Here is a 14,670-nt window from a genome sequence, read left to right as displayed (position 1 = left end):
AATAAACTAGAAATAAATGCCACGTTTTTTAAAACCAAACTACAACCAATGCGTTTTTCACTTGTTGCATGTACTTGATACCACGCCCCCCCCCCCCCCCCCCCCCCCCCCCCCCCAAAAAAAAAAAAAAAAAAAAAAAAAAAAAAATAAAAAAAAAAAAAAAAAAAATTTTTTTTTTTATTTTTTTCCTTTCTTGGTAAATAACATTTATTTATACAACGATATTAATGTCGAACATTTTGTTGGTGTCACAGTTGATTGATTTTTTGTGTTTAAATTAAGTTTATCCTAAGTTTAACCAAGGAGAGACTTTTTATATCCATGTGATGGCGGCGTCGGCTAACCCAAATATACACATAAAACAACGTAGCTTTAAGTCAAACAAAACACACTGTAAAAAATGAACAAACGCGACTGCAACCAAAAATACAGCGAAGACACGAGACATATTCACGAAACATTCTCTCCCACACCCGTCTAAACAAAACACAACAACCTATTTCTTGCTACCCCTATCTTTCTCTGTAAGAAATCGATCATTCTCAGCAAATCTTAGACAAAACCCAATCACAATTCTTACAGATTTAAGGACGCTTTACTGTAATTTTGCCACGGCAGTTGTGGCGGCAGCCAGTGCGGCCACAAAGACGCCAGCGGCAACAACAGCTGACTGCAGCAGCAGCAATCACAGCAACAGCAACAGCAACAATCACAGCAACAGCAACAGCAACAACTGCCATGTGGGAGGGGAGATTTGTGAGCCAGAGGTGACGATACGCCGAATGTACAAGTGCGGCCACGCCAGCCAGAGTGAGGCGGCAACATTAAACCACCTACAGCCAGGAGGCAGCAACAACCTTCACTGCATTGCCAGGAGCTGCGGCAGCTGTCAGATGTCTGCCTTTCAGGTGGCGAGTATGTTCAAGAGCAGCATGCGCAGTGCGGCGGCGGCGGCGGCGGCATCCACAACAGCAGTTGCCATTAAGCCGCAACGAAATCATATCGCTGCAGCGGTGGGTGGTGTTATAACGAACAACAGCAGCAGCATCAACAACAACTGTGCCACAGCAGCCACAAAAAAGTCTAGCATACAGTTCCACTGTGAGTTTTGCAGCTTCAGCTGCACCTGGCGCTACGACTTGAAGCTGCACCTCAGACAAAAGCACGGTATCCACCAGCTAAAGAAGGTCTAGAATCTAGAATGTGGGGAATATGATTCCGCAAGAGATGATGGAGGTCAAATCCGGCTGTTATATAGTTAAGAAATGTTGTTCAATCTCTCTGGACGACCGTACCCGCCACGGCGAGATACATAAATCCTGTCTGTGTCTGCTTAGTCAAAATCTGAAGTTAAATATATGTGTACAAATATTTATTGAAACGAAAGTTGATTGTTGTCTTTTCAAATATATACCATAAAAAGTCTGTCTCATGTATTTTTAGAGCCGGTGGCGAGACCTGAGGAAACTTTAAAGCAAAGAAAATATAACAAAATCTCTTTCACTGTATAGTTTTTGCCAAAATTGTATTGACAAATGTGACCATTTATTTATAGTTTAGTTCGATTTTAGATATGTTTTTAGACTATACTTAAATTAAATATAAATTCTTAGAGAATTTCTTTAGTTTATCTACTAAGTTGTTGTAATTTGTTTGTTTAACAATTATGTTTGATTTATTTGTGAGAGAGATGAGGTAGAGAGAGAGAGAGAGACAACCAAGAATTAGTTACGTATTTGTTTTTGAAAATTGTTTAAAGTAGATTGATAACTCTCTCTCTCTCTCTCTGTAGTTATTTTGTTATTATTGTACAATCATTTATGTAAACTTTGATTAGATATTGAACGTAACCGAATATTGTATGATTTGCATTAGTTTTCCTTCAACTTCTCAGACCTTGGAAATGAACGATTGACGATTAAGTTTAGTTTAAGATAAAATTACGAACAACATTTGCAGCAAATGGAGTTCCAGACTAAGCCTAATCTGGACCTTTGTTTATGATTTTTCACACGTTTCTTTTCGTTTTCTTTTCATTTTCATTTCATACGACCAAAAAAAAAACATGCAAAAAACACCACAAATAAATCAATCAAATCGAATCCTCCTCATCATCACAAATAACAAATCAATGCAAATTGACCATAATCCACCCCACAAAAATCACATCCTTCACAAACACACACACACAAACGACCACCACACCCACTAACAAACCAATCAACCACGGGATCGCCATCTGATTGATCGGATCGATCTCAGATCTGAACTACGACTTCAAGCACAGCGTGTTCGGCAGCGATGATGTGGACCAGGATTCAGACAATAACAGGGAGCGATTCCACTGCGCGGTGTGCAACAAGAGCTATCTGCGCAAGCGACACCTGCAGCGGCACATGCGCGACGAGTGCATCGGTATACCGCCACGCTTCAACTGTGAATTCTGCAGCTCCCGTTTCCGCCGCAAGTACCACATGGTGCGGCATCTGGTCTCAAAGCATGGCATACCGCCGGCCATCGCACAGCTGACGACAGGCAGTGGGTCGCGCTCGTCAAGCGGTAGGGACAGCATGAGCGGCAGTGTCCTCGATCTGAAGCCCGGAAATCTGGGCCTTCACATGGGCGGCGACTGCGGTGCGAGTGTGGGCAGCGCTGGCTCGCTCAACGACTGCGAGAGTCCCATTCCCGAGAACCTGTCGCTGCGCAAGGAGAACTACGAGAACGAGAACTTGTCCGGTTCGCGTTGCACATCGCCGCTGCCGCCACACATCGGAGCTATACCGACGTACGGGCTGACTGGAGCCATAACGGCCATCTCGGCAGCTGCTGCCGTGGTCGAAGAGCAGGCCGCCGCCGCCGCCGCCGCAGCTGCTGCAGCCGCTGAAGCGGCAGCCATGGCGAAGAATAACAACGATGTCGGTGGAGGAGCCGGCGTGGTGGCATCAGGTGGCGCCGAGGGGGGATCTGCAACAGAGTTGATGAACATCAAGCCGGAACCGGTAACCCCCAGCAAGGTGCAGCACCTGATGAGCGAGGATTGGAACATGAAGCTGGGCCTGCAGATCATCTCGAATTCGTTGCTCAAGGAGCGACTGATGAACACCATGCCCTTTGCTTATAACAACAATTGAACGAAGAACGCCTAGCAGAGGAAGAGAGAGAGAGAGCCACCACCAAAGTCACTCTACTATATTTAATTTATTGAAACTCGAATCTCGAAACCTCTAATTTTATTTTGTCAAAGAGTCAGCTCGCCATATTTGTAGGCTATTATATGTATATGTATTTTTGATCTGTAACTCACGCACGTACGTTCCCTTACAATGTAAGCTTGTATGAATCTCAGCCACTTTCTCAGACATTCCGATCTTGAAAGACGATCACTTTCGAAGATCCCCTTTTAATTTATGTATGCTATTTTTTTGTCGCAAGCGAAATGTGTCTTACAGTTCTCGTATAACAATGTTGAAGCGCCGCCATCTCGAAAATCGAAACTTTCCTATAACCGAAACGAACTTGAACCGTCACGAATTTGTATTTATATAAGATAAGATATCCCATGCCCCCACATACAAGGCATGGGATGGAGGTGGGATAATATATTTATGTATTTATGTATCGAAACAATTGTTAGTCATGTAAGTGGACGAAACCAAAAACGAACACATAAAAGACGAGACAGGAATCAAATCTTCTTACTACGAGTTGAGTAATTCCAATTTGATTGAATCCAAAAAGAAAACAAAAAGGAAACACGCTAAATACTCAACCAACGAACTATGCTCCCCTCCTCCCCTCTCGCAAAAGAAGAAGAGGTGGGGCTGGGGTGGTATTTATAATTTTAACGCACTTATTCCAAATGATATGCCACCAAATTGTACGATTAGTTAAGATATTTTTATACAATGTACTCGTAGCATGTAGGACTACTACCTAATGCCTAATTTATCCAAAGTCCAAACGAACAAAAAATAACATTATATTATTAATTGAATAAATTACCAAAAAAAAAAGAACAAAACAAAAAACTAAAGAACCACAGAAATGTATTAAATGTATTCTATGTATTCAATTGCAGCCAACTCTGGGATGCGTTTTCCTCTCTGTCTCTTCTATGTTAAAATTCCCATCATCATTTTCTTATGTTCATTCCACCACTTGTCCATCAATGTTTCCGTTTTCGTTTACCCACCAAGTTTGTTTTTGGTTCAACATTTTGTCTTCCCTTCCCATTCATCAGTTGAGTTTTGTCATTTTCTGGCGATTGTTGTGCGAATTTTCACTAACCTATTTTATTACTAAATTTCTTTTAGATGTCTCTACAAAACTGTTGTACTACCCCACTACTCCATCTACTACTACTACTCCAAAACTACTACCTATGTACCGTACCACTCAATCACTACTCTCTGTGAGGCGGCTGGCAGAGGGCTGGCCCAAGGCCTGGCCTGGGGACGACCGCACATCCGTCATGGCTTGGCTACTGCAGCGATAGAAGCGCAAAAGAAAAAAGTCTGTCACTTACAGTATTATCTACTATATCTACTATCGTTTTTATATACATATATATATTCTACGATATATATCTTTGTTCTGTGTAAACTCTCGCCTCGAATTGTTTTTTGTCTGGGTTCAAACTTGATCTACCAACACATACACCTACACAACCACAACCACAACCACACCCAACTCCCTGCGGTACAGTGCGATTCGGAACAGGAAGGTAGATCATTTAGATTTTCTCCAAGTTATGTTTCGCACTGTATTTGTACCCTGTAAGCATGCCTCCTCCATACATACCTTGTGTATCTGTCTATCTCTCACATTCTCACTCTCTCTCTTGCTTGGGTTCTCTCATTGTGTCTCTGCTTTCTGTGGCGTCTCTGTGTGTGTTGCGTGCGAGTGTCCTTTGTGTGCTTTTTGTTCTGCGAAGCTTTTTTCCCCCATTTCTTTCTCTTTTAATATTACACCTAGATCTACTTCTCTATTCAATAATGTATTGTGTGTCTTTCGATGAAATATTAAACAACAAATAAATTTATTTAACACTTGATGTTTTTTCTTACACAGACTTTTTCTAGTACTTAAGAAGGTTCCATCTGGGTTCATATATGCCATTCATATATGTATTGCTGGGATGATCTTTTCTAGTTTTAAGCGATCTAAATGTGTTATATTATTATGAGTACATGTATGCATACATTTTTGTTCCATTTCCTTATCGTTTTTACCCGTCTTAAATAGTTTATAAATTTTATTTTGGAATGCTTGAGATGTTTTTAAGTCATTTTACATTTATGAATTAATAATAATTGTTTTTTTTACATATATTTTTTCAATATTTTTTGTAGATTAGCAAATTTGACTTGCTCAAAAAAAAAAAATGAAAACAAATGCTGAAACGCAGCCAAATATCAGCCATTCAGACAAATAATACAGTCAGTCACTCACTATCACGATCATGTGCATATGTATAGAGTATATAAATCAGGAAAACAGAAACGAATCCATTGTGAATCATGCGACTCAACTCACAAATTCACTCACTCACTTCCACCTACTCACTCAATTCCAACTATTCCTCTGTGCGTGTCCCTCCTTCCCCACCAACACCGCCTCCTCTTTGCCTCTATCTCCCACCTCTCTCTGTCATGCACACCCATTTACATTTACAGATTTCGTCCTGACCTGGTACCAGCACGCCTGCGACCAGTGCGGCAAATCCTACAAGACCCGCAAGAGTCTCAGTCGCCACCGACGTTTCGAGTGCCGCTTCACGACCGAGCGGCCAATCTTCCAGTGTCCCAGCTGTAATTATGCGGCCAAGCGAAGCGACAATCTTACCAAGCACATCAAGACCCATTTTGCCAAGATGAAAAAGGACTTTCTGCCACTGGCCTTCCAAATGCAGGCCTCCAGCATTCAGAGCAAGTGGGAGGCCACCGCATAAGCGGCTTACACACACAGTTCCACTCGCCAGTCCGCCAAAAAGATATTCTTCTGCTTTCGTTGAGGTTTAGTTTTAATGCCATTCGCAAAAGTATTATACCCTAAGTTTCAAGCGCGAACTAGCCAGGAGCGACTGCAATGATCAACTAAGCTCAGGAGGAATCTGAGGGGTTTCTATTCGGCTTTCACTTCGTTTTGCGATTTGCATAAATTTGGATAATTGATGTAAATGTTATGGTAATGTGCGCAGCTTGTTGCTTGAATTGCAATCATTGCAGTCGCGTCCGGGGATCTCATAAACATGCGTATTTTAGAATAAGTTAAGCACGGATTTTTTCAATCATAACTAACTTATGCTTCAGCTGGTATGTCTCTCTCATTTCATTTAAGTTAACTTAAGTTGTTAGTCAAGTAAGCCAAAGTCCAAACCAAAACAAAAACCAAAAACAAAAACAAAACCAAAACGTGAACGAAACTAAGTCAGGGAGGGAAACACAATACTACTGAGAGTAGTCGGGGAGGGAGGGGGGTCAGGGGGCGCGGTTCGCGGTTCGCCAACCTAATTTGCATTCCTAAGAAAGAACGAAACAAAAGTGAACGAAACATTTTTCGATATACAATGTTTAATGTATGGCCTATTCTAGTCTAGTCCTTAGTAAGCGGCAATGCCAAACAGCGAAAAATTCCAAAATTAACCGACTAACAAAACTTTGTAGATTATAGTTCGTAGACGATCTAAGTTCCTTTTGCTAGCTAGGATTATGGATGACCTATAGACAAAAAGATCTCAATCGATACATGATGAATCGCAACCAACAGTACAAGTACCAAACAAAAGCAATTAACAATTAACTAAACTAAACTAAACAATAGTTCAAATATATATTTACAACGCAGCCAACAAAAAAAGAAAGCCCAAGTCTACAACAGTTATATATACATACAAAAATACAGAGATATATTTTGTAAACCTTTCCAAAAAAACAAAACAAAACAAACAAAAATGTGAAACGAATTTGTGACCAAAGCCAGAGGATAGAAACCAAAACGATATATGTAGCTAGTAATGTAAGCCACTTAATCCGATAAAAGAACTATTTTTATACTCCAGAGCCCTAACTAAGTATTTTTATATGAATATTTTTGTAACTCGAATAAAATTGTATTGAAAAAGAAATCGTTTCAATGACTAGGGGGCCATCCACCCACCCAGTCTTTACATCATTTCCACAGTCTCCCCGTTCTTTTGCCCCCCCCCTCTCTCTCTCGTTCTATATTTATCTTGTTGGCCAGTTTACTAAACATGTTTCATTGCAGACACCCATATCAAGCACCATCATCATGATCATCTTCAGTCAAGCATCATCCCACAGCGCTCATTCAAATCAATATATAAATCAAGCCAAACTGCAACGCTGCTAGCTCTGCTCACGCTTCACCATGCCACGCCCACGCCCACGCCCACGCCCACACAAAATACAAAAATTAAAATTCAAGCAAACACCCCGCAACACACACTAACTGTAAATATCACAAACTTTTATTATTCATATATTATTGTTTCTACTGAAAACTTATACAACAACTTAACTTTCTTGCTAAAATTTTTCTAAACTTCCAAAAAAAAAAAAAAAAAAAGAATACTTTACTGAAACTCTTGTTACTCTTTCAAAAATAAATACGAGTATATATCGATGTATGTATAGTAGTTTTGTAAGCACTTGGTTATACGCAGAACGACCCAGACTCATAAGATATATCTCTCTTTCTTCTCCTTCTATATATTTGTTTGAACATCTCCTTTAAAGCTCCAAGCAGCTACGCATCCAACTCGAGCCAAACACCGCCGCCGACTGGCACTTCGGCGCACTCCCTGATCCGCGACTACTGGTACGAGCTGAAGTTCTCCGATCTGTTTAAGTTCATCAATCCGGATGGACGGTATCAGTGCCCGAGGTTTAATTGCCTGAAGAGCTACAAGGACGCCAGCTCCTTGCAACGACATATCAGGTGAGTGTCGGGCACAATTTGCCACGCCACAGTTCAAACCGAACTCTGGTGCACCTACTATATACGGTCTGTCTGAGGAATCTTTATACTTATCTTACCTATATCTATATCTATATACCAACGTTTCCCTAGATATGAATGTGGTGGACAGAAAAAATTTCGCTGTCTGATGTGCGGCAAAGCATTTTCACAAAGCTCCCACCTAAAGCGACACCTTGAGTCCGGTGTCTGTGTCAAATATTACTTATGAGATAATGTTTTCTTTAAAATCAAATAGAATAAGCGTTATCCCAATAGGCAGAAGATCAAACGATGATCGAATGACGAACAGAAACATAAACATAAACATGATCATGAACATGAATATATTATGTACGAGTATAGCAACACAAGAAACAACAAGAACAAAATGATATATAGAACAATTAGCTAAAGAAAACAAAAGAAACCCAAGAACAATTACAAATAACAACAACAAAACGAATTTATTGGATGCCACATCATTTATAAAGAAAGGGAAAACCAACCAATCTATATATACATTATATATGATGATAATTATTGTTGAAACTGAGCATTAAATAAGCAAACGGAATACTTAGTTAAACGAGTTGAAAAGTAACACAAATACTGAACAAGCTAGAACAACAAGATATATACAGACAGATATTTGATCACATGAACACATCATATAATGTATATGTGTGTGTGCAGTCAGTGGACATTTTATAGAATTTTAGTAAAATGGAAAAGAAGAAAAATTCAACAAAAAAAAATAATAATAAAAACTAAACAAAAAATGTAACTAAATTAAGGTATAGAACAACAGAGAGGCAAAACAAAACAAAAAATCGTTAAGAACAACTGTTAAAAAGTGAACAAAACAAAAAAAAAAACCATACACGCAAGGAAGCTAAGAGCAAAACAATTTTAGTCAAACTAACCAAAACTACGTAATTTTAGTTAAAATATATGAATAATATATAAAAGAAAGAAAGAGAACGAGAGAAAGCATGCAAGCAAACCTTAGTGAAATTAACAAATGAGAGGAAAGCATAGAAGCGACGAGAGTAAAACGAGAGAAAAACTAAAGCAAAACAGAATACATATAACAAACGTACTGTGTTTATTTGTTGCCAAATATATATCTATTATATATATATTTCTAATATAATAATAATACCATTGAAACAAACTCTTGCAAAATGAAAGCAGAACCGAAAAGTGAGGATATAGTACATACCTGACCGGAAAAACAATAAGAACGGAGCAAGAAAATCATAAACAAAAAACGTAACCCATAAACGTGTTACCTTACGAGTATGTTATCTGTTTTTAGTTTTGTGTGGGACAGAGGCAGAGGCGGCCCATACATAGGCACAGCAACACACACGCTGTGTATGTAGAGTTGATTTATCCGTGCACAGGATATATACACTCTATATACACAGAAAAACAAAAGGTATATTATACACGTGAGTTTTATAAAGTCAGACGTCGGAAGATGGGAGGGAGATAGTAGGAAAGTATTGCAGGAAGATTTGTTACATGGTTCCAAGAACAACAACAAAATAATAGAGGAAAGAGTTTATATACATATATACAAAACATATACATATAAAACCAACACATCTACATATACATACATATATAAATAAATATATATAAATATATATATATATATATATATATATAGAACTATATATACTGCTATATTAGCAAAATGTTGTCTGTTAAAAAAGAAAGGATAGAGAGGAAACGAATGTATGTAATTGTTAAACAAAGTCAGGCGGGATAGGTCTGTAACTTATATATACTCACATCGCCAGATCTAATCAAGTGTATATGTGTGCGTGTGTGTGTGTGTGTGTGTGCCAATTGGTTAGGATGTTTTGTACTAGGACAACCAGAAGGATACAATTGTGTGCCATTAGAAATTCTCCACCAAAACTGCAAAACTGCAAAACAAATTCATAAAGCCATAGAAGAGATCGAACCATATACTCAGATATGTATATAAAAAGATATGTATGTATGCATAGGTACATTTATGTACAACCTGTATGATTTGTTAAGGAGATTCTGTTGGAAAGCGTAATTTAGTTTTTCTTTGTTAGCTTTGATTTAGTGCAATTTTTGAAGAAACAAAAAAGTGACCACTAAATGCTATGAGAGTGCCATTATCAAACAAATTTTGAATATATGTAACTAACAGATAAATTATTGAAATTATACGAGAATATATTGTATGTACGTTATAAACTAAGCGAAAGGCAACTAAAATATTTTAGCTAGGTACCAAGGGGAAGGGAATGTTATAGAGATCTTTTGTATGTATATATATATATATATATATATATATGTATATATATTATGTATGTATGTATGTACGTATATACATCTATCTATCAATGTATCCATAGAGCGAGGATTATATTGTTTGTTGCTTGTTGATTGTTAAACCTTGGGTTGCAGATAATAAACAGAACCACACCCCATACATATATGATACATACACACCACACATATATATGACAGTACAATAAACAGAATATATATAAACGTATATTAACGGGAAAACCAACAGCAATAGAAGCATTGAAAAACTATATGAACTCGAATTAACTAGACAAATTATACACACCATTAAGAGCGGTATAAAAACGAATGAAAATCAATTATAGGCAACTACTAACTGCAGTCATAATAACTGGTTGACAAACAACTTCCTCGCCACCCCCACTGCCTTGCACTGAATGATCCGAATTAGATCAATTGATTGGAATAGGGATATCAATCCCTTAGAACTTTATCCATCACCATGTCCGTCCGCTTATCCCCACAGACATTGATAGGATATCGAGTCGTCCCCTTACGCTGACGCGGACCAATTTGTAAGTTATGCGAACCATATAGAAACCATAGAGAAATTATATACCAATCCACCGAAAATTGTCACGATCGAACTGTGAAATCAGCGTAGAAAGCATGTAGAAAATCAGTTTCCAACACTTTCTCCTATCCGTTTGCCAATGTGGATTGTACTGAGTGCGCTCCTACTATTACGTATCCCTAGTATATTATAGATCGGACCGTATCGATCGCAACCCTTTGTCAGTGGAGATTTTGGAGTTGGAGTCAACCAGTGTTAGAACATGTTCACTTCCTCCCCCCCCAAAAAATATATACTAACACCAAAGGCAATTTTTTGATTGATTTAATTAAATTTCGTTAGAAATTTTGCTAAACGCAAGGAAAGCAAATAAAAAATCGAAGTGCAATAATATTTCAAGGGTTCGTCAAGAATTTGTCTTGTGCCAAAGTCAATTTCAAAAATACATAGTCTAATGAAGAAGAATTTTTTAAAAATCCAAAACTCAAGGCGAACAAGACAGATTTGAGAGGGATTTTGCCTTTGAAGCAAAAGGAACGTTGCAATAGGGGAAATAATTATGTTATTTGTTTTCCGATTAGTTGAAATTTATTTGAGAATTATTATCATCTGATTACCTGTATAATTTATGTTTATTTCTGTTAAACTAATTTACTAAGATATGTTGCGAGTAGCTAAATTATTATTATTATTTCTGCTGTTAAAGTTTAGGCAAAAGAAACTTTTGTTGAATCGTTTTCTTTAAATTAGTTTTAACACTGTTTTACACATTATACAAATATATTGTTTCACACTAATTTAACCAGAAAACACCCTATGTTTTAGTTTTTGTTATATTGTTAATTAATATTTATCGATTAAGAGACGAGAAATGTTTAAGAAAAACGAAACAGAAACAGAAACAGAAACAAGAAATAATTAGCTTAGACTATATAGGTTACAAATAATGAACAAAAATATACTCCAAAGAAACCAACCAAAAATATATATATATACACACATATATACAAGGACATATACATATACCGTATATATATATATATATATCTATATATATATATATATATATATATTTTAGAAAAACTGAACAAAACAAAACAAAAGCAAGCAGACAAGAAACGTTTTAGTAAATGTGTATTTGAAACAAAGAAATTGCCATAACAGTCTAATGGACATATATACACTATATATAGTCAAACCAAAAACAATAATGAACAGAACAGAAAAAACAACCAAGAACAAGAGTAACGAGAACGAGAACGAGAATGAGAATGGAAGGGAGAATTTAATTGTACGAACGGAAGTTGTTTATTTTTTGTAGAGTAATATTTAACAAACCAAGAAATGAAACCAAGTAAATTGATAAAACAAATGGTATATATACATATATTTATTGTTAACGAAAACCACGGATAAGGCGAAATTATGAAACAAATTTATACAACAAAATTATTAATAATACAAGTATAAACCAAAACCAGACAAAGAAAATGAACTTTCATTGATGGAGATGGATGATGGTTGATGGATGATATTGATTGTTAGTACCTTAAAAAGCCAAAACCAATTAACGATTATTCATAATTGTAATAATAACAGATGATAGCATTAAACAAACAAAAATGAATGAAATCCAAGAACAGGATGAAATTGTTGTAACCAAAAATAAACACATTTGAGATTCGGTTTTCATTTATCAAGAAATTGTGAAACCCCCATTTAACACCCAACAACAACAACAAAAAATTGTTATTTTTGCAAAAACTGAACGAATGGCATTGTATGTGGAATCGTTTATATACACATTGTTCGATGAAAGTGGTAACAGAGAAACAAACAAAAAAATACAACAACAAAAAAACAACCAAAAACAAAACAACAAGAATAATAAAGATTGATATTGAAATGTTGAAACCCCAAAAAAGAAAAGAAAATAATTGTATTACTGATTTTCCTTGTGGATAATTGGGGCCCGCCTGTAAAGTGTTTCTGTGCAAATTAATCATTGTCATATTCTCCTTGTATAATTACAGATGTGCCAGCAAAATGAGCCACAATTTGTGAGATTTTTTGTTCCAGCTGAGGCGATACTGTCGCTCACAATCTACTGGTCTAACCATAGCATTTATATATATAGTATTGTGTTGTTTAAGTGTTAAGTGTGTGTGTGCCCATGGATTGGTAAGATTTGACAACTTGTTTATCTTACCTACGGGTTAGTTTAGTTTGGCAGTCTTCTCGTAGCTTTTACCAATAGAAATGACAAGTCTTTACGCTACTACAACTATCTATCGCTCGCTGCAATTGATTGAAACGGTAGTGGTTATATTACTTCGATACATAGATGCATAGATAAATCATACATAGAGCATTCATTCATCATTATGTCCCGAGTTTTGTGTACCTCAGATTTAATTTAATTTGATTTCCTCTCTAACTGGAACAATAACACATTCGCTAACCTATTTCGTTTCCTTCTCCCAACTCTTGTAGAGAACGCCTGGACGCTGTCCGTGAAGTCGGTCACCTCGTTGAACAACCTCGCCTCCTCGTCCGGCTCGCACATCTGTCCGCGCTGCGAGAAGGCCTACACCTACAAGAAGAACCTGTCGCGTCATCTGCGCTACGAGTGCGGTCGCCTGCCCACAGAGAAGTGCCGGCACTGTGCCTACGTGGCGCGCTATAAGCACAGCCTCAATATGCACGTGAAGACGCAGCATCCGGAGCAGCAGCAGTTCAGCGATGTATCAGCGGGACCATCGATCATGAGCCAGGCTCTGGCTCGTGGCCTGTTCGAGGGGGATGGAGGGCGGAAGGCTATATGAATTAGGACATAGATTTTATAGTTTTGTGTGAATTGATCTCTGGTTTGGCAGGTAAGTTGTCTGGGAGCAGCGGAAAAAAAAACGAGAAGCGGGAGAAGAGAAAGGAGAGATAGCCGAAGTGCCTTAATGTTAATAAAAATTACGATTTGTAACCAAAATTGAAACGTGTCATTATTGAATTCTACTGTAGACCCTAAGCATAGTTAAGCATAAATAGGGGCACGGTTTTTTATCCTTTAATTTTTTTTGGCTGTGGTATTTTGTTTGTCCTGGTTCTCATTTTTATTGTGCTGTACAGCAACACACAACTCACTCAACACACACACACACACACACACACACATTAAACAACCTATAAAATAACCATCAACCTAGTGCTAAGACTAAAAATCAAATGAAAATGAAAACGAAAACGAAACAGCGGAAACCGAAAATTGATTGCTTGTTTTTGACGAATTAAAATGAAAATACAAATAAAACGAACCTAAAGAAGGAGAGCTTTGTGACAGGATTCAAGACGTTTTTGAGCTGAGCATAACTTCCACTAAGCGGTAAACTAGTTCTCCACGAACACTTGACTAATACCCCACTCCCCTCATTCGATTCAGCAGCCAACAAGCAGGACAAGGCTGAGCAAACCGAGAGCACACCCGACGAATTCGAGCTGGACGACTGCCTGCTGGAGAGCAACGACATTGTCATCACACAGAACAAGGACGGGTTCGTCTTGCATGTAAAGAAATTGGGCAACATTACGGCGGCGAAATTGGGCTCCGATGAGGATCAGGGATCGCCACTACAAACAACAGCAGCGGTCACTGTCACTGGACCGGCTGGACAGCCAACGCCCACCATCACGGAGCTCCTGAATGCTGCAGTCTCACACTCAGATGTCAAGCCGACGCTGAGCTCATTGACCACCAGCACTCCCATCAAGCTGCCCTCATCGGAATGTGGTAAGCACTGAATCTAAAGAGTGATCTCTAACGCAGA

General features: G+C 38.0%; 1 protein-coding gene across 25 annotated transcripts in view; it reads left to right on the top strand.

Annotated features, from left to right (window-relative positions):
- The window catches only part of LOC117591830 (longitudinals lacking protein, isoforms N/O/W/X/Y), a 64,391-nt gene that overhangs the window by 19,511 nt on the left and 30,210 nt on the right, over positions 1–14,670 (top strand). For 3 of the 25 annotated variants that reach the window (XM_034285167.1, XM_034285166.1, XM_034285168.1), the window contains exon 6: positions 14,286–14,633. The exons of 13 other annotated variants lie outside the window; for them this stretch is intronic. In XM_034285167.1, coding sequence (XP_034141058.1) covers positions 14,286–14,633 — 348 coding nt within the window. Of the gene's footprint in view, positions 1–582; positions 959–2,262; positions 3,660–4,313; positions 5,054–5,675; positions 6,385–7,757; positions 7,960–8,091; positions 8,578–13,345; positions 13,836–14,285; positions 14,634–14,670 lie in introns of those variants that run through there. 9 more of the 25 variants (XM_034285189.1, XM_034285192.1, XM_034285174.1 and 6 more) reach the window with 9 other exon arrangements.

The sequence above is a fragment of the Drosophila guanche genome, unplaced genomic scaffold (assembly GCF_900245975.1).
Source record: "Drosophila guanche unplaced genomic scaffold, DGUA_6, whole genome shotgun sequence".
NCBI lineage: Eukaryota > Metazoa > Arthropoda > Insecta > Diptera > Drosophilidae > Drosophila > Drosophila guanche.
This window is presented reverse-complemented; position numbering and strand designations above follow the sequence as displayed.